At 42.4% G+C, this 25,692-nt stretch overlaps 1 protein-coding gene across 1 annotated transcript in view; it reads left to right on the top strand.

Annotated features, from left to right (window-relative positions):
- Positions 1-1,982: 1,982 nt before the first annotated feature.
- Positions 1,983-25,692, top strand: part of SUSD5 (sushi domain containing 5) — a 58,098-nt gene continuing 34,388 nt past the window's right edge. Inside the window, exons 1-3 of the mRNA XM_063114192.1 lie at positions 1,983-2,094; positions 7,661-7,838; positions 12,108-12,226. Coding sequence (XP_062970262.1) covers positions 1,983-2,094; positions 7,661-7,838; positions 12,108-12,226 — 409 coding nt within the window. The remainder of the gene's footprint in view (positions 2,095-7,660; positions 7,839-12,107; positions 12,227-25,692) is intronic.

Here is a 25,692-nt window from a genome sequence, read left to right as displayed (position 1 = left end):
AGAGTTGTTTCCAGTTTATTGTGAACAAAGCTGCTATGAACATTTGTATACAAATCTTTTCGTAGACACAACTTTTCACTTCTTTTGGATATATGAACACCTGGGAGAGGAATTTCTGGGTCATAAGGGACGTATATGTTTAACTTTATATGAAAAGCCTAACAGTTTTCTAAAGCAGTTGTACCAATCAAACCTTTACAGCACACCATCTCCCCAAATTAGGACAGGCCCAGACAGATCTGAATAAAGATAACCTTTAAAATGTCATTAGGATTGAGTAGTAATGTCCAATTGACTGTTCTAAAGATATTAATAGTACAGCTCCTGAGTGGGTCAGTTGGTAGCTCCTGCAGGTGCCTTCTAATCCCTCCTCTCCACTCTAAACACTAACCAGGCTTTAAAATGTCCCCTCCAGCCATGTGAATCTCACTCCTTAGGTTTCCAGCTGTTAGAAGGTAAGCAGCTAAGTAAATTCATTTATACTTAAATGCACGAGTGATTGTCAGGCCTCACTGCATTTAACACCCTAAAGTATTTGTATTTTATAAGCAAATTTTGGGGCTGCCCAATTAGCCCAGTTGGTTAGAACTTTAACAGGAAAGGTCAAGGTTCAGATCTTCCTACCAACCAGCTGCCCCCTCCACCCCCCAAATAAATAAAAGCAAATTTTAACTACCAGAAGGAATTAATCACTAACAGTAGCCTTGTAGCTGACCGGAAGGAGTGAAGAGAGGAGACATCTTTTCAGTGCACTTCAAAAATTATGTGAGCTTAAAAATGACACCTGCAATAAATCAGATTTGTGTTCAAATCCCAGTTCTTACTGTGAAAAGAAAATAAATTCTTTCAATGTCTGTGCCCTAGTTCATTAAATAGGGACAATCGTCTGTCCCTTTTAGTAGCAATCATTTGTTCAATCTTAAGCATCTGCTTATTTAAGTGTGAGCATTTTTAGGACAGAATGTAGCCTCATTCAGGGTGTAGCACAGGAGCAGGCACGTTGTGGGCACACAACAGATATTTGTTGACCTGTACATGAATATGGAAGGGATTTGTAAACTATATAGAGAGTGCCACCGGTACCCCAGTGTTAACAATACTGACCTTTATTACTATACCTCTGAAGAAGGCAAATCCTCCTTCCTCTACCGAACCGTGCTGATCCTGGGGGGACAGGATAGAGGGTGAGCTGGAAGAAGGAATCAATTCAGGGCGGGGACCCCTGCAGCAGAATTCACTGGGACACAAACTTAGAGAGCAGAGTCCCAGACCAGACAGTATCTGAATCTCAGGTGCTCTCGAGGTCAGGGAGCCCTGATTTTGGAGGCGAGTGATCACGGTGAGCACCCACCGGCGCTCTGGGTTGAGAAATGCTAGGGCGTACCAGAAAACGTCGTGAAGGAAGCGTCCCTGACGACCTTTTTCTGCGTGACTTTCAACCTATGCTGTTAGGAAAGAGGCTTCTCGCTATGCCGTGCGTTTCACTCCTTAGAGCGAGGTTGGTAAGTTAGATTCTTCCTCTTTAGCATAAAAAAGAAAATGTTCCTTCCCTCCAGGACGCCAGCTGGAAGGTCAAGAGGCAGAGGACAGGGTTAGGTGTCCGTTTTTTAACGGTTCTCAGGGAGGAGCTGGGCCTCGCAGACTGCGTCACCCTCTCAGGGTGCCCCAGCCAGGCGGGGGTTCCCTGCACCCGGCTCTCTGTTCTCCCCGCCTCCCCGCGGAGCGCGCGGGCCGGCGCAGCCCCTTTTGGCACCGAGGCTTCCAGGTGCCCGGCGCGAAGGCGGAGCCGGGTTACAGCCGCCTCCCCGGCGCCACGGAGAAGACCCCGGGGAGTTCGGAGGCCCCCGCGCTCCGGCGTCCCAGGCCTCCCCCGGCTCTTCGTGCTCCTCCTTCTCGGCGCGCCGGGCGCGAAGCCTGGGACTCGGGAGCGGAGCGCAGCCCGAGCCCTCGCCCGAGCCCGCCGGCCCGCGGACGCCCGGACCATGCCTGCCGAGGGGCCCGGCCCGCGTGCCCCGGTGCACGGCCGCCTGCCCGGGCTCTGGGCGGCAGCGCTGCTCCTGCTCGGTCTGCCGCGCCTCTCCGTGCGGGCGGATGGTGAGTGTTCGGGAGGCCGCGGGGCCGGCATGGAGCGTAGGGTCCGGGCGGGGAAGGCGAGGTTCGCCGGGGCTGCGCCCTCGTACGGGCCCGGCAGGCGGCAAGCCCGGGAGGGCACGAGGCGAGCGGCCGTCCTGCCACCCAGGCCCCCTCTCCCAGCCCACCCAGTGCCCGCGTGCCCGGACCCTCCCTCCACGCCCGGCGCGCACCGGAGGAAGCCCGTGCGTTGGTCCTGCCGTTAGTCCCGCGCGAGCTTTCCCCAGCTGTCTGTGAACGTTCTTTAAAATGAAGTCACGTCTAGGGCGCCCTAGAACCTCCTCTGCTGAGATGTGATTTTCCGCCATCCCTCAGTTTCTCGGCGTCAATTAAATGTGCTCTTGACGACAAGGCCAGTGGTTAGAAAACTCCCTTGGATATTTTGGCTTGGCCAAGAAGAGCTGAGAGATGAGTGGGATCGTGTAGGCAAAGGGGAGAGGAGAGTGCCCTGGGTAGAAGGCAGAGCACGGGCTAAGGCTCTTTGAGTGGCAGGCAAAACGGGACAAATGATATAAAACGAAGTGGCTGGGGCCGAGAGTGCCAGGTGGGGATGTCTTGAGACATGAGATGGAGAAATAGGTAGTAGGGGCAGATTATTTCAGGTTCTCTGAGAATTCACCCAGTTTTGTTTGTTTGTTTGGTTTTGAACCTGGATTCAGCTTTTCATACTTCCTTTATAGCAGGATTGGCGCCCTGTATCAATTCCTTTTTGAAAAGCTAATTAAGCTGTGTTTTGATTTTAGGACAAAACCCCGCTGACTTGGTGCGGGAGGCTCTGAAGGAAGCAAGCTCAAAAGCCAGCCGTTCCCACGCCCTTGAGGTGTTTCTAGTAAACCCAAGCTTAGGACAAATTAGATTGATAAAGGGGAAAATCCCCTCAGCTGATCAGGATGCTTTGTATATTTTAAAATGTTCTTATTTAACAAACGATATTGGGTGAAACTAGAGGACACGACAAAAAGAAGCATGGTGGTTAGGGAAAGGGGTATGCCAAGAATAAAAACTCCAGGTTTTATAGAGTTTCTCGAATTCTCTGTTGTAAGTGCAAGCTTGAAGAGCTCTTTGCTCCGAATTCAGGATGAATATCTTATTTCTCCGTATCCTCAGAGAGAGTGTTACAGACAAAACATTCTAAACTTTGAAAGCCATTAATGTCCACTGTTAATTTTTTAAATTGAGATGTAATTCGTGTAAAATGTACAATTCAGTGGCTTATAGTATATTTATTATGTTGTGCAAAGCATGGTACAGAATCCCTGTACCCATTAGCAGTCAGTCTACTGGTAATTCTTTACTGTAGTAGTTTTTGCCCCGATGTTGAGTTATGGGAATCAAGCTCATTTTAATACAAGTAAAATAACTTACAGCTAGTATTAACTTTTGAACGATGTTTTGAAAATGGCTATTGTGCCAATTTTAATTCCCTTTAAAGAAATACCTTTGCAATCCATGAGGTTTTAGAGTTTCACCTGTTTACAACTGCTTAAGTGGAATACCACGTGGATAAGGATCAATATTCGTGCCTATCTGGCTTGATGTGAGTCACAGAAATCTGAAGGCAGAAATGTCACTGGACAAAGAGAAAGTAAGGACAACACCAGAGCTCATGTTTTCTTGTTACTGCTTGCCAGAAATGATTTCTTTTCTCCCTTCTTCTTTTTTTTCTTTTCATTTCCCCAATGGAAAATTATAGGTACACTTCCTTTTAAGAAACTCTATTTGCTGAGCTCCAACTTTTATAATAGAGCCATGGAAGAATTATAAGCTATATTTTGAAAGGATTCTTTACTAAATATATGCTTAACTACCACCACTTCACACATTTACTTATTTGTGTTCTGTGGTGACGGGAGGTGGAAGAAGAAATGTTCAGCTAAACTGTGATGCATTACAGATCTTTGAAGAGATAGACTGGGAGAGAAACCATTTCTTAAAAATACATCAATGAGAAAAATTCAAATGAAAAACATGTGGTTTATATTTGACTAATTAGACATGCATCTCATACATAAAGGAGGCCTATTACTGTACTTTTAAATACTTTTGAAGTGGAAAAATCTTCACATTAACTGAATGCAAATTAACTGTGTTTGGATAATGACTATGGGGAAAGATTAATTAATTCAACAGATATTTATTGAGTATGTACATATTCCAGCCACTGTCCTTGCTGATGAAGATAGAATGATGAGAAGAAATAGGTCTTTCTGTCAGGGAGATTAAAATCCAATGTGGGAGAGAGTCATTAAGCAAATAATTATATGAATGAAATATGAAATTGCAATTTTGATCATTGTTGGGATTTAAGGATAGAAGGTGCTCTGAGGGCATATACAAGGAGATTTTGACTTGGTGCAGGAGGACCTGAAAGATGAGTAAGAATTAACTAGGTGAAAAGGGGGAAGTAAGTGTGTCCTGGGAGGAGAGTAGCATGTGAAAGACCCTGTGAGTGGGAGGGAAAATGGGATAGAGACAGAGCAACTAGCACTGAGAGTGCAAGGCAGAAGTGGTTCAAGATGATGCTAGAGAAATTGATAAGAGCTCAATCATGTGGAGCCTCATAGGCCAACTTATTTTTTTAATCCAAAAAGGAAAAGAAAGCTATTGAATGGTTTCAAGGAGTAGAGTGACCAACCAGGTTTGCATTTTGAAAAGACCACCTTGATTGCGAGGTAGGGAGAGTGGATGAGACCAGGACAAGATTGGATGTAGAGACACCATCCATATAGGATGCTATTTTAGTTGTCCAGGTGAAACATGGGGTAGATGGGGTGAATGGAAAAAATCTGGACTGAAAAAAAAAAATGTGTCATCTGTGTAAGGATGGTCTTTGAAGCCATGTGTGTGGACGTAATCCTAGGGTAAAATTTTACAGTGAAAAGAGAAGACCTGGGATTGAGCCTGGAGTGAGGGAAACAAGTTTCAGATCATTGAATCTATGTTCATGAAATACATTGGCTTGTAATTTTCATTTCTTGTAATATTCTTGTCAGGTGTTGGTATCAGGGTTATGATGGTTCCTAAAATGAATTGGGGTGTTGTTCCCTCTTTTAGACTCTAAAGGGGTTTCTGTAAGGTGAAGCATTTGTTTGTTTTGTTAGTGAGGTCATCTGTATTTGGAGTTTTTCTTGTGGGAAGATTTTAAATAATGAATTTAATTCCTTTTGTAGATAATGGAATATAAATATTTAAAAATTCATTTTGTGTTAATTTTGCTAAGTTTTATTTTTTAAGAGATTTGCCCACTTCATCCAAATTGTCAAATATGTTCACATATATAATGTAATAATCCCTAATTATCATTTTAGTGTCCGTGGGATCTGTAGTGATGTTCCCTTTCATTGATGATATTGGCAATTTGTATTTTTTCTCTTTTTGTCTTGATCAGTCTTGCTAGGGGCTTGTCGATTTTACTATTCTTTTGGAAAAAGCAACTATTGGCTTTATTTTCTCTATTGTATGTCTGCTTTCCATTTCATTGATTTCTACTCTATCTTTATTATTTCCTTCTTTTTACTTCTTTAGAAGCTTGATTCTGTATTCTCTCTTTTTTTAGGTTTTTGAGATAGAAACTTGGGTTATTGATTTTCAACCATATTTGTTTTGTGATATGAGATTTTGAGGCTATAAATTTCCCTTAAATACTACTTTAATTTTTCCACAAGCTTTTGTCCCTTAAGTTAGAATGTTTTATTTCCAATTGTGGTTTCTTCTTTGAACACATGGTTTATTTAGAGGTATATTTTGTAATTTGTATGCACAAGGGGATTTTCCTAGTTACTACTTTTTTATTGAAAGGCAAAATAACTCAGTGAGTAAGATCATTGACAGGGAGCCAAACTGCCTGGTTTTGTATCTCAGCTGTGTGATCGTGTACAAGTATTAATACTAAACCTTAGCAATAAAATGGGGTAATAATAACAGCTATATTACAGAGTTGTTATAAGAATTAATATAATGAATATTTGTAAAGCAATTTGAACAACACCTGGCCCATTGTAAATACTATATAAATGTTTAATAAATAAGTGATTTTAGCATGTTTGTGGTATGGTCTTAAAAACATGCTTTGTATGATTTTGGTCTTTTCAGATTGTTTTAGATTTGCCTTTGTAGTTCAGTATTTGATCAATTTTATGAATGTTCTGTGTGTGCCTAAAATGAACGTGTAGTCTATAGTTTGGTGTGTGGTACTGTACATAAGCCCTTATGTCAGGAATGTTACTTTTGTTGCTTAAGTCTTATGTATCCTTTCTGATTTTTTTTCTGTTATATCAGTTACTGAGGAGGGTGACAATAGTTTAAAATTTTCATAAGAATTGTGGATTTTTCTATTTCTCCTTGTAGTTTTCTTTCTTTTTTTTTTTTTTTTGTGATCAGTAGGGGGATCATAACCCTTGGCTTGGTGTCGCCCGCACCGCGCTCAGCCAGTGAGTGCACTGGCCATCCCTATATAGGATCTGAACCCATGGCCTCAGCGCTCCCAGCGCTGCACTCAGCCGAGTGAGCCACAGGGTCGGCCCCTTGTAGTTTTCTTGATATTGCTTTTTTATAGTGAAATATGGGAGCACCAGTCACCTGCAGGTATGTTTATTTTAAAAATTTTATGCATTTTTATCATAACTTTTGGTTCTAAAGCTCAGGGGTTGTTATGTTTATTATAATAATTTTGCAATTAGATGACAGTTAAGTGTCTTATTCTAATAAAATCAATATATTAAGAAAATTTTGCTGACAGATGGAAGTAAAGTATCTCATTCTAACTGGGTTCCCCACCCCCACCCCCACCATTACCTTAAACTTGCTAGGGCCATCCAAGGCATTGCTTCATCCCTCCTAGAGGCTCCTGGGGACCACAATGCACCACGGTTTTCTTGCCTAAAGCTCTCTTTTGCGTTCAGCCTGGGATTCCACCTCTGCCTGAATTTCATGTTTCCATTCCCCCACCTATCACATATTCTTCGGGGCCCTTTTACATGCCTATATATTGATATACTCCAGGAAGCCAAGGTGTACCAGACATGGTCCAGTGGGAGAAAAGTACAGTAGACATGAATGAATTCATTGTGCAAAGGGCCTGAGAATGTCCTAAGGCAAGGGACAGAGAGAGGGAAGCAACTTCTGTGTAAGGGGTCACCCCAGGGATGTTGGAGGCAGAAGGCAGAGCTGAGACCTGAATCAGTGACTTGAACACCAAGTGACCCAACTTAGGGTATCTTAGGACACTGAGCCTTACCACATGGTATTTGTAAAATACCTTTTTAATAGAAAGATTTGAAAGGCTTATCTAGATAAACATGCCAGAACAGATGGTTACTTTTTTTAAGGAGACAAGAGCAAAAAATGGATGAAAATACCAGTGAAATTGTCAGCATGGGTCCGAGGGATGGTGCCCAATGGGGTAGTTGCTGCACTTGGGTCTTCAGGCAAGTAGGAAGCTACAGTACTGACAGGTGTCTGCCAGAGGGTGCGTTTCTGAGATTAAATTCCCATGGTCACTCCACCTGTGTTTGTGCTTGTCCCCACCCAGGGAAGCTCTTTGTGCTGGAGTCTCAGAATGGCTCTCAGGGTCTGGAGCTGGAGGTGGCTCGGCTTTCCTGCAGGAGCAGGGGCGCTCACCTGGTGTCTGCAGACGAGCTGCGGAGGGTGGTCCAGGACTGCGCCTTTGCGGTGTGCACCACGGGCTGGCTGGCAGATGGCACCCTCGGGTAAGTCAGGCCAGCTGGTAGAAGTGCTCCTTTCCAAATCACTCTAGCGGCCAAGGCTGGTAGAGGGGCTCAATAATTGTTCAGTGAGGTGCCAGGACAGGCAAAGTGCAAAGGGCAGTGGCTTCTGGGGCATTCTTGTTTTGCGTTCCCCTGTAAAAGTATTTTTCTGGTATTCCATCATGGTCTTTTCCCCCACCTTACTTTGTTATTTTGAATTTTATTTTTAAATTACAAAAATAACACATGCTTGTTGTAAAAATTTCAAACAATACAGATATGTATAAAGTACAAAGTGAGTTTCTCTCTTCTGTCCCACCTCAGAAGTCATGACTGTCAACTGTTCGGTAGACATTCATTATCCCTTTTTCTCTGTCATCTGCATGTACTACACATATATATACTCATCTACATATATATGTGTAGGAACATGGTATGGAGGTTTTAAACTATGGCCACAAATTCTTTCACACCATTCTCATCAAGAGATGTGCTCTTTGTCATCTCCCTTTGAGTGAGGGACAGCATAGTATTGCCTCTGCCTACAGAATATGGCAGGAATGAGACAGTGACTTCTGAGATTAGGTCAGTAAAATCCATGCAGCTTCCACCTGGATTTCTGGAGACACTCACTTTTGTAGCCTTGAGAAGCCAGATGAAGTGTGACTATGCTGAGATCACCACACTGTGAGGAAGGCCACACAAAATGGAGATGCCTCCTGTAGGGGCTCTGGCCAACAGCCCCAACCAGTGTTCTAGCCAATTGCCAGCATTAACTGCCAGGAGTGTGAGTGAAGGTGCTTCCAGATGATTCTAGCCCCCTCTGTTGAGTTATTGCCAGACTATGAGTCTTCCCAGCTCAGGCCCTATACATTATAGAGTAGAGACAAGCGATTGCCACTGTGTCTTGAGTTCCTGACCCGTGGAATCCTTTAGCAAAGTAATTCTTGTGGCCAGCTAGGAGAAAACCTCCCAACAGTGCTGTTTCTTTAGTCATACTCAGAGAAGGCAGGGGCCATTCTGCTCTCTCCTGATACCACAGGAATATGAAAGAACAAAACAGTCTCCAGGAACCACTTTGGTGGATGATGACCATGAAGATGTCTGGCTGGCAGGTGGCCATGGGAAACACACACAGCCATGCTGACTCATGTTGCCAAATGAAGCAGCAACTGAATAAAGAGAACAACTGAGGCTATATCCAAAGCTTTTCAGTGAATATGGAACTGTGGTCCCTTCTGCCTTATATTTTATATCCATGCTCCTGAATAAACAAAATATACCCTGTGCATGCATATTTCCACAATGTAGTCAAGTAGGAATATTTTTCATAACTCTGTTACTATAATTTCATTAGATAACCAGGATACTCAGAGATTCTGAAGAGCCATGTTGGAACTAGGCATAGATCTCCCAGCAGGTATTACTAAAGAAGTCAGGACTGGGTAACTGGAAAAGTCCATCTTCTGTGGGTTTGCTGTAAGATGTTAAGACATATTAGTGGGTCTCTACATCTTGAGATGATATGTCTTTATAAAGAAAACATACATATTTGTTGTATTTACTACATAACATATTAAACACAGTTTTTCTATCCCTCAGTTTTAACATTTCTGGAACCAGGAACTATCTGACCATTAGTATGCACATTTCTCTGTGGGTCTTTCCTGTGTGACTCCCTGCCTTCTGCCTTCCCCCCAAAACCCACACACCAGAAAGCAGTTATTAAATGTGTGACATGTCTTGTAATTGATAGCATAGTAGACATATAACAGATCTGATCTGTATGTCCATGAATTTATGTTGAGTATACGTATAAGTTCAGAGAAGAATGAAGGTATAAAATGATGAATTCAGAGTTTGGGGCCACTTGTCTCCTGGTAACTTTTGCAGATTCCATAAAGGGTGGCTGAAAAGCTGAGTAGCAGTTTTGACAGCCTCATGGGACTAGGAAGTTGGAGATTTGAAATCAACTTCTGTGTACTAAGCGGCCTGATGAGCCCTTTTGTTTTGGGTTAGGACCCTGCAGTACTGTTCCCCAGGAGTAAGAGTAAAGTGGATACAGTACACAGTACAGTAAACTGGACATAAACCCTCCTAGGAGTAGAGAATACCTTCAAATCCTCTAAAGCCATGATTTGGATTGAGATGATACTTGAGTTCCAGTGCTCCAGATGTCTAGCAAAATCAAATAAAATTTCTCTTTTGAGGAAGATATTCTAGGTCTTTATTTATTTCAACAAACAACTGCATTTAACATAGGGTTTGTCACACAATATAAAATAACCTAGCCACATGAGGAGACAAGGGAATAAAAGTAAAATTCAGGAGACACAATAGCCAATTGAAACTCCAGATATTAGCATTGATAGATGAGGACTTTAAAATAATTATCCTTAAAATGATCAAAGATTCAAAAAACAATAAGGAGAATTTTAGCAAGAGATGGGAAACTATAAAAATAGCCAGACAGAAACTCTAGAAATGAAAAATGTGATAAATAAAATTAAGAACTTAAGGGATGGACCTAATAGCTGATTAAAAAGAGCCAAAGAGAGAATTAGTGAACTGGAAGATATTTCAGAGGAAGATATCCAGAATAAGTAACAGAGAAAAAAAGGATGAAAATATAGAAGAATTGATAAAAGGCAAACAAGATGCATGAAACTGGAATTCCTAAAGAAGACAAGAAAAAAAATGGATTAAAAGCAATATGAGAATCATCCCATCCACAACTGAAGAAAAACATCAAGGCACAGATTCAAGAAGTTCTGCAAAGCCCAAGAAGGACAGATAAAAAGAAATCCACAACTAGACACATCATAAGACTGAGAAGAATCAAATATGAAGGAAAAATATTAAAAGATGTAAGAAAAAGAGAGATTGCCTTCAAAGGAGCAATGATAAACTGACAATAAAAACCCCAGGTAACTGATATCTTCAAAGTGCTGAAAGAAGATTACTGCCAACATAGAATTTTATACCTAGTTAAAATAGCTTCCGATAATAAAAGTGAAATAAAAACATTTTTAGAAAGACAAAAGGTGAGAGAATTCATTATATCCAACCTGCACTAAAAGAAACATGAAAGGGTGCTCTTCAGGAGGAAAAATTGCAGGTGAAAGCCTGGAGGTGCAAAAAAGAAGGAATGGAAAGAGTAAGTATGTGGGCAAATAGAAATTATGTAATTGGATTAAGCAGTAATAATAATACTAAACATTTATAAATGGCATATAGGTGGGAAGTATTTTAAGTATGTTAATACATAGCATTTTAAGTATTTAAAGTTGTATCGTTGGTGAAAAGGGTAAAAGTAATATTAAATTTTTTTTTTTTTTTTTTTAATTTTATTTTGTCGATATACATTGTGGCTGATTATTGCTCGTAATATTAAATTTTAATAAGTGTGTTGTAGCCTCTGGATATCACTAAAAGATGAGTAAAATGATATATAATTTCCAAACCAATACAGAGGAAAAAGAGAATGCCAAAAAACCAAAACAAAACAAACAAAAAACCCCACAAAAACCAAAAAAGAATTTAAAACAATCCAAAATAGGGAAAAGAGAAGATGAAAAGAAAAGAGAACGGAAAAAGAGAAAGCACTAATAGAAAGCACTTGCAAGACGGCAGATTTAAATTCAAAGAGATCAGTGATTAAATTAAGTATCAGCAGACAAGATGCTCCAACTGGAAAATAAAGATTGTCAGATGGATATCTAAAAATTCAACTATTTGCTGTTTATAAAATATATTTATGTCATGGAACAAAAAGTAAATTACATGAAACTAGCATGTATTTAGAATTGAATGATATTAAAAATATAACATATGCAAACTCATGGGGTGCTTCTGAAACTATACCTAGAGGGAAATCCAAAACATTAAATATTTTTGTTAGAAAAGGAAAAAAGATGAAAGTTTGTGAACTAATGATCTATCTTAAGAAATTTGAAAAAGAACAGCAAAACAAGAGAAAAAGAAAAGAGCAGAATTTTATAAATAAAAAACAAACATATACTAGAAGAGATCAACAGTGTATTACCTCTGAAACTTGAATCAGTACCTATGATTTCAATTCAAGCATCATCTGTCCTTCTAATTTAGATCTTTGTTTGGGGAGAGTGTTTTCATATTGATGCTTTCAGCCAAAGGTTACGAATCAGAAAAATCTCTGCAGATTTAGAGCTGAGAACAGAAAAGAATTGTTCTTTCTCATTTTTTTCAGCCCAGGGACATTCTCCTAACCCTGTGTGTCTTTGTCTATTTCAGAACAACCGTGTGTAGCAAAGGGAGGGGTGAGCAGCAAATCATGAGAGCTGTTGATGTGAGAATTGAGAGCAACCCAGTTCCTGGGGGCATGTACAGTGCCCTTTGTTTGAAGGATGAAGGTCAGTACCGGAGTGTTTGTAAAGGTCCTTGAAGGTGTGCTCTTTGAGGGTGGCTATCTTAGAGTGGGTTCTCTAGAAGACCTTGAGATGAGGATTCACTGAAGATGGTTTATTGGGACATCTTCCAAAGAAAAGCCAACAAGGTAGTGCAGAAGTGGACAGGAAATGACAGGGGGCCAAGCAATGGTGCAATATTAAGCAAAGTCCACAGTGATGGTGAGGTGGGGAGTGACTTTGGCCCAATCCCTCAGGGAATCTCTGGAGACAGTATAGGTAACCACAGTTTTCCTGATTAGGGGTGAGGAAGCTGGGGTATTTATACCACTGCACCTGCTAGTCATTGGTGAAGGGCTGTTTCAGGATGTGTAAATTCCCAGGCTCTTCTGTTTTTTTGTGCGCACAGGCAAAAGGTTCCAGTAGTCTGAGTGCCACCCTCCACCAAAGAGGTACAGGCGCCCACCAGGAGACCCTGTGCATAGGAAGGGTAAAGGTATTTAGGGAATAAAGGCAGATCCCTGGCAGCATCTGCTACAGTTGCTGATGCTCACAGCTTGCCTTTCATAGTGGACAGTTCACTAAAAAGAAAGAAAATTTCTTTTTCCCAAAAAGGAAACTTACAGGATTTAGGAAACTCTTCTAGGAAGGAAAATTCAACTTCCTTGTGGGAAATCAGCTGACTGGTGAGGAGAAAACCATAAAGAAGTCTCCAGAGCAGCATGCCAAGTCCACCAAAATAAGTACACCTTCATTATCAGAAACACATGCTATTGAAGGGGAATATTCATGCACATGGACAAAAAGCCAGCTTCTTACTCACCAGTCGTAGAAAATCAGCACAGGTTCTGCTTGGCTGCACACTGGACTCATCTGGGAAGTATTAAAAAATATTGATGCCTGGGTGCCAGCCCTAGAGATTCAGATTTAAATATTCTGGGCATAGAGGTTTTCTTTAAAGCTCCACAGTGATTTTAATGTGCAGCCCAGGTTGAGAACTGCTTTTATAATAATGCAGGGTTTCCCAAATTTCTCTGATGATGAGAAATACCAGACAAACTTGCTGAAAGTACAGATCCTCAAGCTGCATCTTGGAGGCCGCAAATCCTAATCTCCACGGGGGTGGGTCAGAGGAGTTGATAAATGTAAGAGCCATAGTGCACCCAAAGGCCTTGGCAGATGCTTGTTAGATGTTTATTAGTGATAGGCCTCTCTTCTGCTATGGAGTCTCTCTCCAGGAAGGGTTCTTCGTTTGCTGATTTCTATGGAAGAGTATTGGGAGAGTCTCCTGACATCATCTGTTCAATCAAGCAATCCAGAGATGTGGCCATTTTTGCAGAAGACGTAGGGAAAACAATATTCATGGTTTGTTTTTCTAAAAACTACATAACTAAGGTAAAATGATCCTTGAATGCTAAACATAGGCAGAGGGTCATATCCCCAAGGGAGACAAGACAGAGCCAGAAGAAAAACAGGATGACCTTTCTTCAGGGATCTCAAATAAATATGTAGGGCTTCTGAGTCCTATCTCTTTCCCCTGATGAACAAGTGGTATCAGTTAGCTTTTACTGTGTAACATACACATATTGTGGCTTAAAACAACAGCTATTTAATTAGTTCATGATTTTGTTGACCATAAATTTGTGTTTCTTCCATCAGTCTTGGCTGGGCTCATTCATGAGTCTCTGGTCAGCTGCTGGTTAGCTAGGTAGCCTTGTTTCTGGGAGTTGGCTGGCTGTTGGCTAGGGTGAGGGGGGCAACTGAGATATGTGTTCCTCATCATCCAACAGGCTAGCCCAGGCTTTCCACCTCACAGGCCATCAAACAAGTTGTGCATATGCGAGTGTGTGCTCCTTTGCCCACAATTGCAGTGAATGAAGCCAAAGGTTGGAAACATTTATTCATGTTCCATAGCACACTAAGGAAACATCCATTCATGTCCTGTAGGTCAAAACCATGGTAGTGACTCCAAATTTGAGTCACGGGCCAACCAACATAATGTGTGCCTCCTGATATGTTGCCCTCAGAGGAAAACATTGATTCAGTGATTCATTTTTATGCATATTCCTGTAAAAAATGCATAATTTGAATCTAATTGCAAGGAAACATTTACAAACTCAAACTGAAAAACATCCTACTCTTTAAAAAAATGTTGAGGATAAGAAAGACAAAGAAAGGCTAAGCAACTGTTGTAGATTGAAATAGACTAAAGGGCTGGCCAGCTAGCTCACTAGGTTAGACCACACTGGTCAGCTGCCAAAAAAAAAAAAAAAAAAAAATTAGACTAAAAAGACTTGACAACAAAATGCAATTTGTGATCCTGGATTGTATCCTAGACCAGGAAAAAAAGAGCTATCATTGATGAAATTTGAATATGGATTATGAATTAAACAATGGCATTGTATCGGTTTTTAAATTTCCTGATTTTAATAACCGTATTACCGTTATGGAAGGGAGTATTCTTATTTTTAGAAAATGCCCACAAAGAGTTTTAGGGGCAAAGTGATGTCATATCTACAACTCACTCTCAAATGGTTCAGGAAAGAATTATAGATATAAATACATATATGTACATATTTACCTACAGTATATATGTATACACACACATGTAGATACATACATATATATGTATGTGTGTGTATATATATATAGAGAGAAAGGAGGATGATAAAGCAAATGAAGGAAGAAAAAACATTGAAGCACCTGGATAAAGGCTGTATGAGAGGTCCCTGTTCTCACACTTTTTCTGTAACTTTGAAAATATATAAAAATTTAAAAATTCCAAAAAATCAAATGGTTTACATACTCCTCCAAAAACAACAGCAGACAAAAATAAACCCCCAAAAGCAAAAAACAACACAAATTCTGAGTCATGGGGAGCCAGCATGAGAAGTAAAACTGGAGGGTGCTGAGACGCAGGCCCGCAGGAGCGGGCACCAGAGGCATGGCTGCAAGTGGTCGGGATGTGTTCCAGAGGCAGAGTCGCGAGGCTTGTGGGCTGCCTGAGCTCTCTCCCTTGGTGAGACAGGCGGAATGGTGCACTGCAGATGAAGCCTGCGCCGTGGCTCTCGTGTTGCCTGTCAACATGTGTATGAAGACTGGATGCCATTTTGATGGAGCGGGCACTGTGTGGGGTTCATCAGGGCCCTGCTTCCCAGAGCAGTTTGCCTGAGCCTGGCCTGGCCTCCCTTCATGGGCAGGGCACGAGGACTGCACGGGGCAGGGTTTACACAGGGAAGACTGGAGTCTTGCTCCTTAGGTGAGTCGTGAAGGGGACTCAGGAATGCCTGCTGTGGGTAGGGTCACAGGGCTGCTGTCTCCTGGGGCTTCTAGAAAAGCAGGATTGATTCCCCAAAGTCACTCAGGCAGAGTTCTGTCCTTGTGCCTCTGCTTTTCCTCCTTCAGAAAGAGCATATAAACCTCTCCCTCGTGGCCCTCTGCCCTTCTCAGCAGAGTTGCTGCTTTTCCTCAGTGGAGCCTTTGTTGACAGTACAGTCAACAGGGGAATCTGTTTGCTTGAGGAAGGTTCATCGCCTTGGCGGAAGTGGACAGCAGGCCGCTTCCTCCGTGTGGTTCCTGCATGAGTGCAGGTGAGGTCTGGTTCAGTGTAACTCGTGCAGTGCTTCTCCAGAGGTTGCCTTTTTCCAGGTGATGCTTTCATGGCACTGAGCTCGGTGCTGCTGCTTCTCTTTGGCAAGACAGGAAGAATGAAGAGTGCTAACCCTCAAATGGCAGGCGTGTGCCCCATATAGAACCCAGAGGGAAAACAGGGCCTTTGAAATGCCGAGGCAGCTTTCTCCCCTGGGTCTTTATTGTAATAAAGTTCATCAAAAATATGGACTTTTCTCATTTTCCTTCCAGTATTTTTGTTTCACTGACAGTGAGTTTCCAGCCCTGTGGTGATCTCACTTAAACTAATAAGTGAAGTTATTTTTAACCAACTGGCTGCTGATGAAATAAGCTGCCTCTGCTTGGGTTTTCTGCCTTTGCTTCTCTTGGCAGCTTGTCTGTGGGGTCTGCAGCTCGGGGTCTGGAGGCTTCGAGTCTCTCTCACCTCCATCTGTTGCACTTCAGGATCCACTTGGTGTGTGCTCCTGTTTCTCCTCCTCTAAGATGGGGCTGGCCTCATTGCCCATCAGCCGCCATCACCTTCTTAGTACTGCACGCCTCTAACCCTGTGTGCTTTATGATGGCCTATATTTCCCTTAAAAACAGGAATTAAATTATTCCTTTCCTATATGTCATTGAGAAGAGAGGTGGATGCTCACCTGTTTTTGAGAGTGATCAGGGATTTTTGAGAGGAGCCAATTTCCAGCTCTGCCTGGAGGAGGACCCATGCCTTCAGGAATGGCTTTCGGGAAATTCTCCAGTTGTGGGCACAAGACTGGAATCAATTACTTACCAAGCTTGAAAGAGCGGATAGAACTTATTTAGTTCAAAGTCTCCCAAGGAAGTGTGAAAGACTCTGAGCTCATTACCATTGACCTGATGTTGGTCATTTGTTTATTTGTCCAGGGTCATGCAAAGTCCCGTGCTCAGACTTGTAGGTGGTTCAGATAGATGACAGATAGATATTGCTATGGTTTGAATGTGCCCTCCAAAACTCACACTGAAATTTGCCACTGTAACAGTTAACAATGTTGAGAGGTGAGATTTTAAAGAGGTGATCCTCTTAAAGAGAGCCCTTATGAATGGCTTAATACCATTATTGCAGGAGTGGGTTAGTTTTCACAGGAGTTTGGCCTCCTTTTTCTGTCTTGTGCTCTCACTTGCCCTTCTACCTTCTACCTTCTGCCATGGGATGACACAGCATGATGGCTCTCACCAGATGCAGGCATCAGGCTCTTGGACTTACCAGCCTCCAGAACTGTGAGCCAAATAAACTTCTCTTTATAAACTACCCAGTCTGTGGTATTCTGTTATAGCAACACAAAATGGACTCAGGCAGATAGATAAATAGATGACTCATCTTCACCCCCGATGAGTTAACAGTGTGTCAGGATAGGTAAGAAATAAATGTTTTTCCATGGCATGAAGGAGAAGGGTAATTTGGGAGACTTCCTGAAGCAGCGGCATTTGAGGTGGAACTTGAAAGATTTTGTTTCATGGGGATAACGAGTAAGGAAAGGAAGACAGGACATTGTGGACAGAAAGAACAGGTGGACAGGGCTAGAAGTCTAAAGATCCCACTGGCTCTGAGGATGCAAGCTCTGGGTGAGCCAATGTACTAGTTCTCTGGGAGAATGAGCCAGGCTAGGACATCCCTGGGGTCTTGTGAAGCTGCTGGGCAGGTGTGATGTGGCTGCAGAAAGCAGCCCAGATAATCCCCATTGCAGTAATACACCCTCCCTTGCCACCCACACACCCAGGCTTGGATGGGCATCAGGTCTTGCTTTTCCAGAACTGAGTTCTTCCATTCCCAAAATGTGAACTAGACCCAGTCCTGATGCACAAACAGCCAGTTCCCAGGAATGCCACATGTCTGGGCAGCCAGAAAAATGTTGCCAATGGGTCCTTTGGCCCCTGGGGCAGATGTTTCTGTGATGTCTTTGTGGCCTGGGCTGTGGCCACCAACAACCTGAACAGACTCTCTACTTCTGTGCTGCTCAGAGGAGCTGGGGCTGCACTCTGGACCCAGTGGTGTGTTCAGGAAGTCGTGGCTTGATTTTCTAGCATATGGTAAATATGAAAAGGAGCCCCAAACCCCGTTTTGCAGACATGCACATGGGCCCACAGAACTGGGTGCACCAGGGGAAAACTTTGTTCTTAAATTTCTGCTAATCCAGAGGGTGCTCTCTGAGCACAGACTTGGAGATCCTTACCTACGTGCTGTTCTACAACAGCCTCTGGACCTGCAATGGTCACTTACTTACTAATAGTCTGTCATTTGCTTTCCTAGAAAGGGCCTTTATGTGGCTCAGAGTTGTGGAGAAAAACAGAAAACAGAGCAAGGTGTGCTCCAGTTAGAACAAAGACCACACACATTTACAGAATGTTTATGAGAAGTATTTGTGTTACTTGTCTGAGTTTTGGCAGTGACTCACACAGGCTCAGAGAGGTATAAGTTGCCCAAAGCCACAGTTAGCAAGTGATTAGAATGTAGATCTTTCTGACTACAAAGCCCGGGTTTTCTGCTCACACGGCACCCCATGGCAGCCAGCTGCTTTCTTGACTCTCCATGGGGCAAATGCTGTGCAAGCAGCCTGCACTGCGTTGCAGAGCAGCAGTGAGGGAGCAGCTCTCTTCATATGGAGCTGGGTCCCTCTCTCGTATTTGCTTGGGGCCTCTAGTTTCCAGCTGCACTTCTGTTTATGCTTTAAAAGAATTAATAATATAGATTCTCTGGCCCTTTGTGTCTCAACTCTCATTGGTGAAGATGAGCCAAGAGAAATATGACGGGTGTGAGGAGGGTCCTGGGTGCCAAGGGGGACAGAAGAGGACAGTGCAGAGAGCTACAAGATGGGCCAGGGGAGGTGGGCTGGGCCACTCCACAGTGGCGGCCAGAATCCTGTTTTACAAAGGGTTTTCACCCAAACACACTCCTCCTTGGGAGCCCATGATCAAAGCCATCAGAATTTCTGACTCATACACAATTCGGATACAGAGTTGCCTTCATCTCTGTGTCTCCTGGACACCTCCCTGTATCCATCAAGACCTGGCCTACCTCAGTTTACTTAATAGTAACATCATTTAAAGGCCCGTCTTCCCAGATGTGGGGACTCCAATCCACACAGCTAGTTCTCCTAGTGTGACTTTGGGCAACCCATCAACTAAGCACACATTTGGACTCTTCTTCTAAGCATTTCCCTTCAGTAGAGCACACACAGGCATTCTTTTTGTTTGTGGAAGCCAAGAGTTGCAGGTGTACTTTACAGATGAAAAATGTTTAATGGAAGAAGCAACAGTCATCTGTGATTTCAGACCTAGAAAGGCCTGGTTTGCTGCAGCTGTGGCAATTCCAACCACATTGCTCTCCTTCGGACTGCAGAATCTCATTTAGTATGACTGATTCCACCAACGATGGAGGGACCACCGGGCAGAAGTGATGCCAGGAGAATGCTGAGGCGGTGAGACAGCTCTACTGCATTCCAGGAGCCTGTTGTGGGAGAACCAATGGGTAGAACTTACCAAAATAATATTATTTTAAAATCATTTAATGGTCCTCCTCAGAGATGTCACACCAATTACCAGCATTACAGCCCATCTTGAACTAAGCTGGGGGCTGGGAGAAGAGTCTGTAACATTGTCAATGGAGAGTGAAGTGTGTGCAGGAGCAGGTGGGTAGCTGGAGGCCTTACAGGACATCAGGGGCGGAGTCAGAACTAGCTCTAAACCCACAGTGTTCATGGGGTCACCTCTGGACAGTGGAAGGGCCGGTCTTGGGAAAGGGGCTTTTACTTTCAACTTTTGATACTTCTGTACTGAGGGAATTTCTTACCATCATTACAAGAGAAAGGAGGGAGGAAGAGAGGAAGGAAGAATATTGATTAGGATGAGTGAAGTGTGTCTTAGTCCATTTGGGCTGCTGTAACAGAGTACTATAGAATGGGTGGCTTATAAAGAACAGAAATTTATTTCTCACAGATCTAGAGGCTAGAAGTCCTAGATCAAAGCACCAGCAGATTGGCAGATTTGTTGTCTGCTGAGGGCCCACTTCCTGGTTCGTAGATGGCTATCTTCTTACTGAGTCCTCACATGGCAGAAGGGATGAAGGAGCTCTCCAGGGTCTCTTTTACAAGGACACTAATCCCGTTCATGAGGGCTCTGCCTCATAATCACCTACCAAAGGCCCCCTTCCTAATATTGTCAGCTTGGGAGTTAGGATTTCAACATATGAATTTGAAGGGGACACAAATATTTAATCTATAGCATTCTACCCAGGTCTCCCCAAATTCATGTTCATTTCACATGCAAAATACATTCATTACATTGCAACAGCCCCAAAAGTCTTAACTTATTCCAGCATCAACTCTAAAGTCTAAAACCTAAACTAAAGTCTCATGTAAATATCACCTAAATTAGATATGAGTGAAACTCAGGGTTTGATTCATCCTAAAGCAAATTGTGCTCCAGCTGTGACTTGAACAAGTTATCTACTTCCAAAATGCAAATGGTAAGACAGGCATAGAATAGACATTTCCACTCCAAAAAGAAGTAGGAAAGCAAAAAGGGTAACAGACCCCAAGTAAGACCAAACTACAAGACAAACTCCATGAGACCTTAAGCTAAAGAATAGTCCTCTTTGGATTGATGCTCTGCTCTCCAGGCACACTGGGGCAGAGATCCTGCCTTCCAGACCTAGTGAGGTGGGGGTCCTGCCCTCACAGCTTGTATTAGTCTGTTCATTGTTGCTTATAACAGAATGCCTGGAACTGGGTAATTTATAAGAAAATGAAGTGTATTTCTTATGGTTTTAGAGGCTGGAAAGTCCAAGGTCCACAGGGAACATCTGGTGAGGGCCTTCTTGGTGGAAATTCTATACAGAATCCTGTGGTGGTGCAGGCAATCACATCATGAGGGCTGGGAGAGAGCATTTGTTAAGGTGCTCACTGCTCTCCTTATAGAGCCACCAGTCTACAGCCCTGATAACCCATTAAACCATTAACCCATTACTCCATTACTCCATGAATGGATTAATCCATTCATGAGAGCATAGTCCTCATGATCCAATCACCTCTTAAAGGGCCTACCTTTTGACACTGCCACATTGCAAGTCAATCCCCTACATGAGCTTTGGAGGAGACAAACATTCAGACCATAGCACAGCTCTACCTAGCAGGGGTCGTATCTCTAGTGCTCTGCCAGATGCCCCCCCCCATGACTCTGGGCATCCCTGCCTCTATGGGTTTGGACAAAGACCATCTGACCTGTGGAAAGCAAGGCAATAATCCCCCTTTTTGAAACCAAGGAGGCAACCCTAATGATCTCTGAATCACCTTTTCGGTCATTTCCCCCTTATTTTAAAGAACAGTGTGTGTTCTCAGCCGAATAGCTCTATGGCCCTTTCTTTATTACTTCCCATACCTTCCCCCTTCAGTTCAAACTGTGAGTTTTCCTTCTGGGGTGACTCATCAGGTTTGTGATTCACACCCATACTGATCTCCCTATCAGTCAGTTGGCCACACCCTTAGTGTTCTCTCCTGAACAGACTTTCTCATTTTTTTCAACATGGATTGGCTGAGAATTTTCCAAATTCTGGTTCCTTCTTGCTTAATAATTCTGTTGTTATGTCATTTTTTTCTTCCTAAATTTGCTATAAGCAGTCAGGAGAAGCCAGGCTGCTCCTTCAACATCTAGCTTAGAGATTTTAACCAAATATCCAATTTCACTGTTTCCAAGTTCTACCTTCCATAAAACACTAGCACTAAAACATAATTCAGCCAAGTTCTTTGCCACTTTATATCAGGGATTGCCTTTCTGCCAGTGTCCAATAACACGTTCCTCGTTTTCATCTGAGACCTCATCAGAATGGTCTTTACTCTCCATATTCCTACCAACATTCTGTTCAGAGTTATTTAGGTATTCTGTAAGAAGATTGAGGCTTTTTTTTTTTTTCAGCTCTCCTCTTTCCCTTCTGGACTCTCACCAGAATCACCCTTAATGGTCCATTCATGGTGATGTAGGCATTTTCTAGCATGCATCTTCCAGCCTCTATCTGTTACACAGTTCCAAAGCTGCTTCTACATTTCCGGTATTTGTTACAGGAACACTACCACTTCTTGGTACCAATTTCTGTCTTACTCTGTTCAGATTGCTGTAACAAAATGCCATAAATTGGATAGCTTATAAGCAACATAAATTTATTTCTTGCAGTTCTAGAGGCTGGGAAGTCCAAGATCAAGGCACTGGCAGATTAGGTGTCTGGAGAGGGCCCACTTTCTGGTTCCTTGTTGAGTCCTCACATGGCAGAAGGGGCAAAAGAGTTTTCTAAGATCTCTTTTATAAGGGTTCCACCCTCATGATCTAATCACCTCCCCAAACAGCACTGCACTGAGGATTAGGTTTCAACATATGAATTTGAGGGGGGATACATAAATTCATTTTATAGCAGAGTGAGAGCTATGGCATGGAAAATCTTCCAAGACATATTATGCAGGTCTCAGAATATCTGTAGTATGATCTAATTTATGTTTTTAAGAACTTATTTTTGTACATAGGTATAAATGTGTATATATATATGAAATGCCTCCCTAGAAAAGAGACATCTGAAAAAGATACACCCTAGAAAGGCAGCAGCAGTAAGACTGAAGTGAGACATTTATAGTTCATGCTCTATATTTTGTTATATTTTGATTTTTTCTACAGTGCACATGCATTATTGCACTTCTTATATAACTTTGAAATATCTCCCTTCTCAATGTCTGTCCTCATCCTGTCTTTTATTCTGTACACAAGTGTTCTTGAGGCCAGGGTCTGTGCTTAGAACTGGGCCTCCTTCAAAAGTTTAAGTGCCCCATGTTCACATTCCTGTAACTCATGTCTGGTAACTCCAGTCTCCCAGAGGCAGGTAACCCCACCTTGCAGTCTGCTCAGAACAGTTCTTGTTTATGCTCGTAATTATTAAGGGTCCCTCTCATTTTCAAAAGTATCCTTATGTGAATAATAAACTATTATCGATACAGGCTTGATTCAGAAGAAAATTCCCCCAGGGAAACTGTACTTACCAAAAGAAGAGGGTGTGTGAACGGTGTAATAGTTACAGAAGGATTTGTGTTTTATCAAGATCACTACAGAAGTTCATTGTTGTTGAAACCAGGATAACCTGACAGATCCAGAAATGTAGCCCTTTCTGGTGGGGGGACAAAGGAAACCCTCCAGCAAATCCCCTTGTGTCACCATCTCAATTTAAATTGATTCTTTGCTGCCTTCATGAACCATGGCCCAATCCTAAGAATTTGTATCCATCAATAATACTCTGTGTTCCCAACTCTGGTGGCTTCTCATCTTGAACCAAGCCTCGATCACTGACTATTGTTGCCATATCAACTGTGGGCAAATATTGGCCCATATCTGATTTTATCCTCTATGAGCCATTTTATTTGGCCTTTTTTTCATGGTACCAGATGGCATTCAATTCCAATTCAGCCATCATGCAGTTAGCTATATTTGGCTTAAGGAAACTGGGCATTCGTTTACCATTATTACTTTAAGAATGATTCGATCATCAGACTCCAACTATTCATATGGGAAATGGAACTTATTTTTATTTATGTCCCTACTAAGTTCCAGGCATGTGGCAGACACTGGGCAAGGCATGAGCTCACTTCATTCTGGTAACAACCCATGAGACAGGTGTCATTAGCTCCATTTTACATTTTTGATAGATTTTCTTATTATCAACATGAAATGTGTGGACATTGTCTTATAGGTATAAAGAAAATTAAGATCACTCACAATCAGACTGCCATGAGATAAGTACTTTAGTATCACTCTTTTTCCGGGCATGTTTTATTTAGTTTACCAAATGGGGATTATATGGACAGTATATAGGTTTGCATTCTGTTTTTTTCACTTACTAATATATATCTTCTCATAACACTGAATATGCTTGAAAGGGTGATTTTTAATGGCTATTGTAATAATCCATCATGCATGTACCATAAGTTAAGCATTCTCTTATCAGACATTTTGGTAGTTTCACGGTTTTCACTATAATACCATGATTGAACGTTCCCATATATATATATATCTTTTGCTCATCCTTAATTATTTCATGCTCTTTTTATAGCTTCCACTTATTGAGAACTGTGCCAGAAATTGCATTAAGACATTGTTGCTTGTGTACTGCATCAGGCATTGTTAACTACCTTCACAAAGGCCATTCCCTCCCCCATCCCCCACAAGTTCCCCCTTCCCTGGAGAGCTGGTTGTTAATATTTACCAGCACACCACTAGCCAGTTGGGGTCTAAGCAAGCACAGAAGAATTACAGGACAAGTGAAAAGAGTCAGCCTTTCAAAAAAGAGGCAATTATTTTAGGGAGTCAGAACAAATAAAACCACATGAACCTGTTTGGAAAGTGTTTAATTCATATTCTCGTCGAGCTGTTACTCCATGTCCCTTTAGCTACCATCCCATTTCTCTCCACCCCCTTCATGGCCCTAAAAATCCTCTACACTCATGGTCTCCATGATCTCAGCTTCCATCATTCCTTCATTCCTCTGTCCACTGCTTTCTGGCTTCTGCCTTCTCATTTAAGTAGAACTCCTCTCACCAAGGTTACTGGTGGCTAAATATTGTGGCCATTTCTCAACCTCAATTTTGTATGTTTCTGCAGACTTAGTTACTTGACCACACACTCTTCCTTGAAACATGTTTTCCCTTGACCTCCTTTGGGTTTTCTTTGTATCCGTCTGGCTGCAGTGGTGTCCTTTGTGAACTCTTCATTCTCTGCTCACCTCCTCAGGGCTGTGACCTGGTCCCTCATTTCCCCTCTCTGGACACTCCAAAGGCGTCAATTTTCATCTAAGTGCTCATTAATCCCAAATCATTTCTCAAGCCTAGATCTCCCCCAGAAACCCCAGGTTCCATATGGCCTTTCTCTTGGCCCTTCAGACTCTGCCAAGTCCCAAACTATACTCATGTTCTTTCACTTCCCTGTCCCCAGAACCTCTCCCTTATCCCCAACATCTTTTCAATCAAAAGTTTTGTAAAAAAACCTCACTTCTCAGTATCTCCCAGATCCACCTCTGCTGCCCCCTGCGCCTCACTTCGGTCCTTGTCCTGCTATCCTGGACCACTCAGGTAACCTCCTAACTGGCCCTCCCATCTCCAGGCTTGTCTTCTCAATGCATTCTCTATACTGCAAATGGCACTCTTTCCAAGGTGCTGAGGAGATCGTGTTATTTCCTGTTTTAAACTGTTTAATAGTTCCCCATTCTCCTCCTGACAAATTCCGGACTTCTCACCTGGATTGCAAGGCCCTTCAGAAACTCATGCCTACCTGCTCCAGCCTCAGCGACCCCCTGTGCTTTACGCTTCCGTCTTACTGACTTGTTGCCATTCCTCCAATAATGAGAAGGGCTCAACTATCAGAAGACAAAGTAAAGTCATTTGGCACTGAGACACAGATAGATACTCCAATGCAAAAGGCTGAAAGCACCAAAACAGACCCAGTGGACATAAAAAAAATATGTAAGGGGAACGGTGAAACTTTAAGTCAGGGGAAGAAGATGGATAGACTTGACATTATTGGGTTCATTGGTTAAAAATTTAGGAAAATAAGACAATGGATTGTCATACTGATAAATGTAGATCCCTTACATACTGAAAGGAAAAGATAAAGGCCAAAACAGAGAAGTATTTTGAAGAACAATTGGTCAGTAATTATTCAACTCTCTCGCTAATTAAAGATATGCACGTTAATATAAGAAATCACCTTTTTGGCCTGTAAAATTGTCAAAGCTTACAAAAAATGATAGTACTCAGTGTTCTGTGGAGAAACAGGCAAATTTATATACCATTGGTAGGAGT

Source organism: Cynocephalus volans, chromosome 11 (assembly GCF_027409185.1).
Source record: "Cynocephalus volans isolate mCynVol1 chromosome 11, mCynVol1.pri, whole genome shotgun sequence".
NCBI lineage: Eukaryota > Metazoa > Chordata > Mammalia > Dermoptera > Cynocephalidae > Cynocephalus > Cynocephalus volans.
This window is presented reverse-complemented; position numbering and strand designations above follow the sequence as displayed.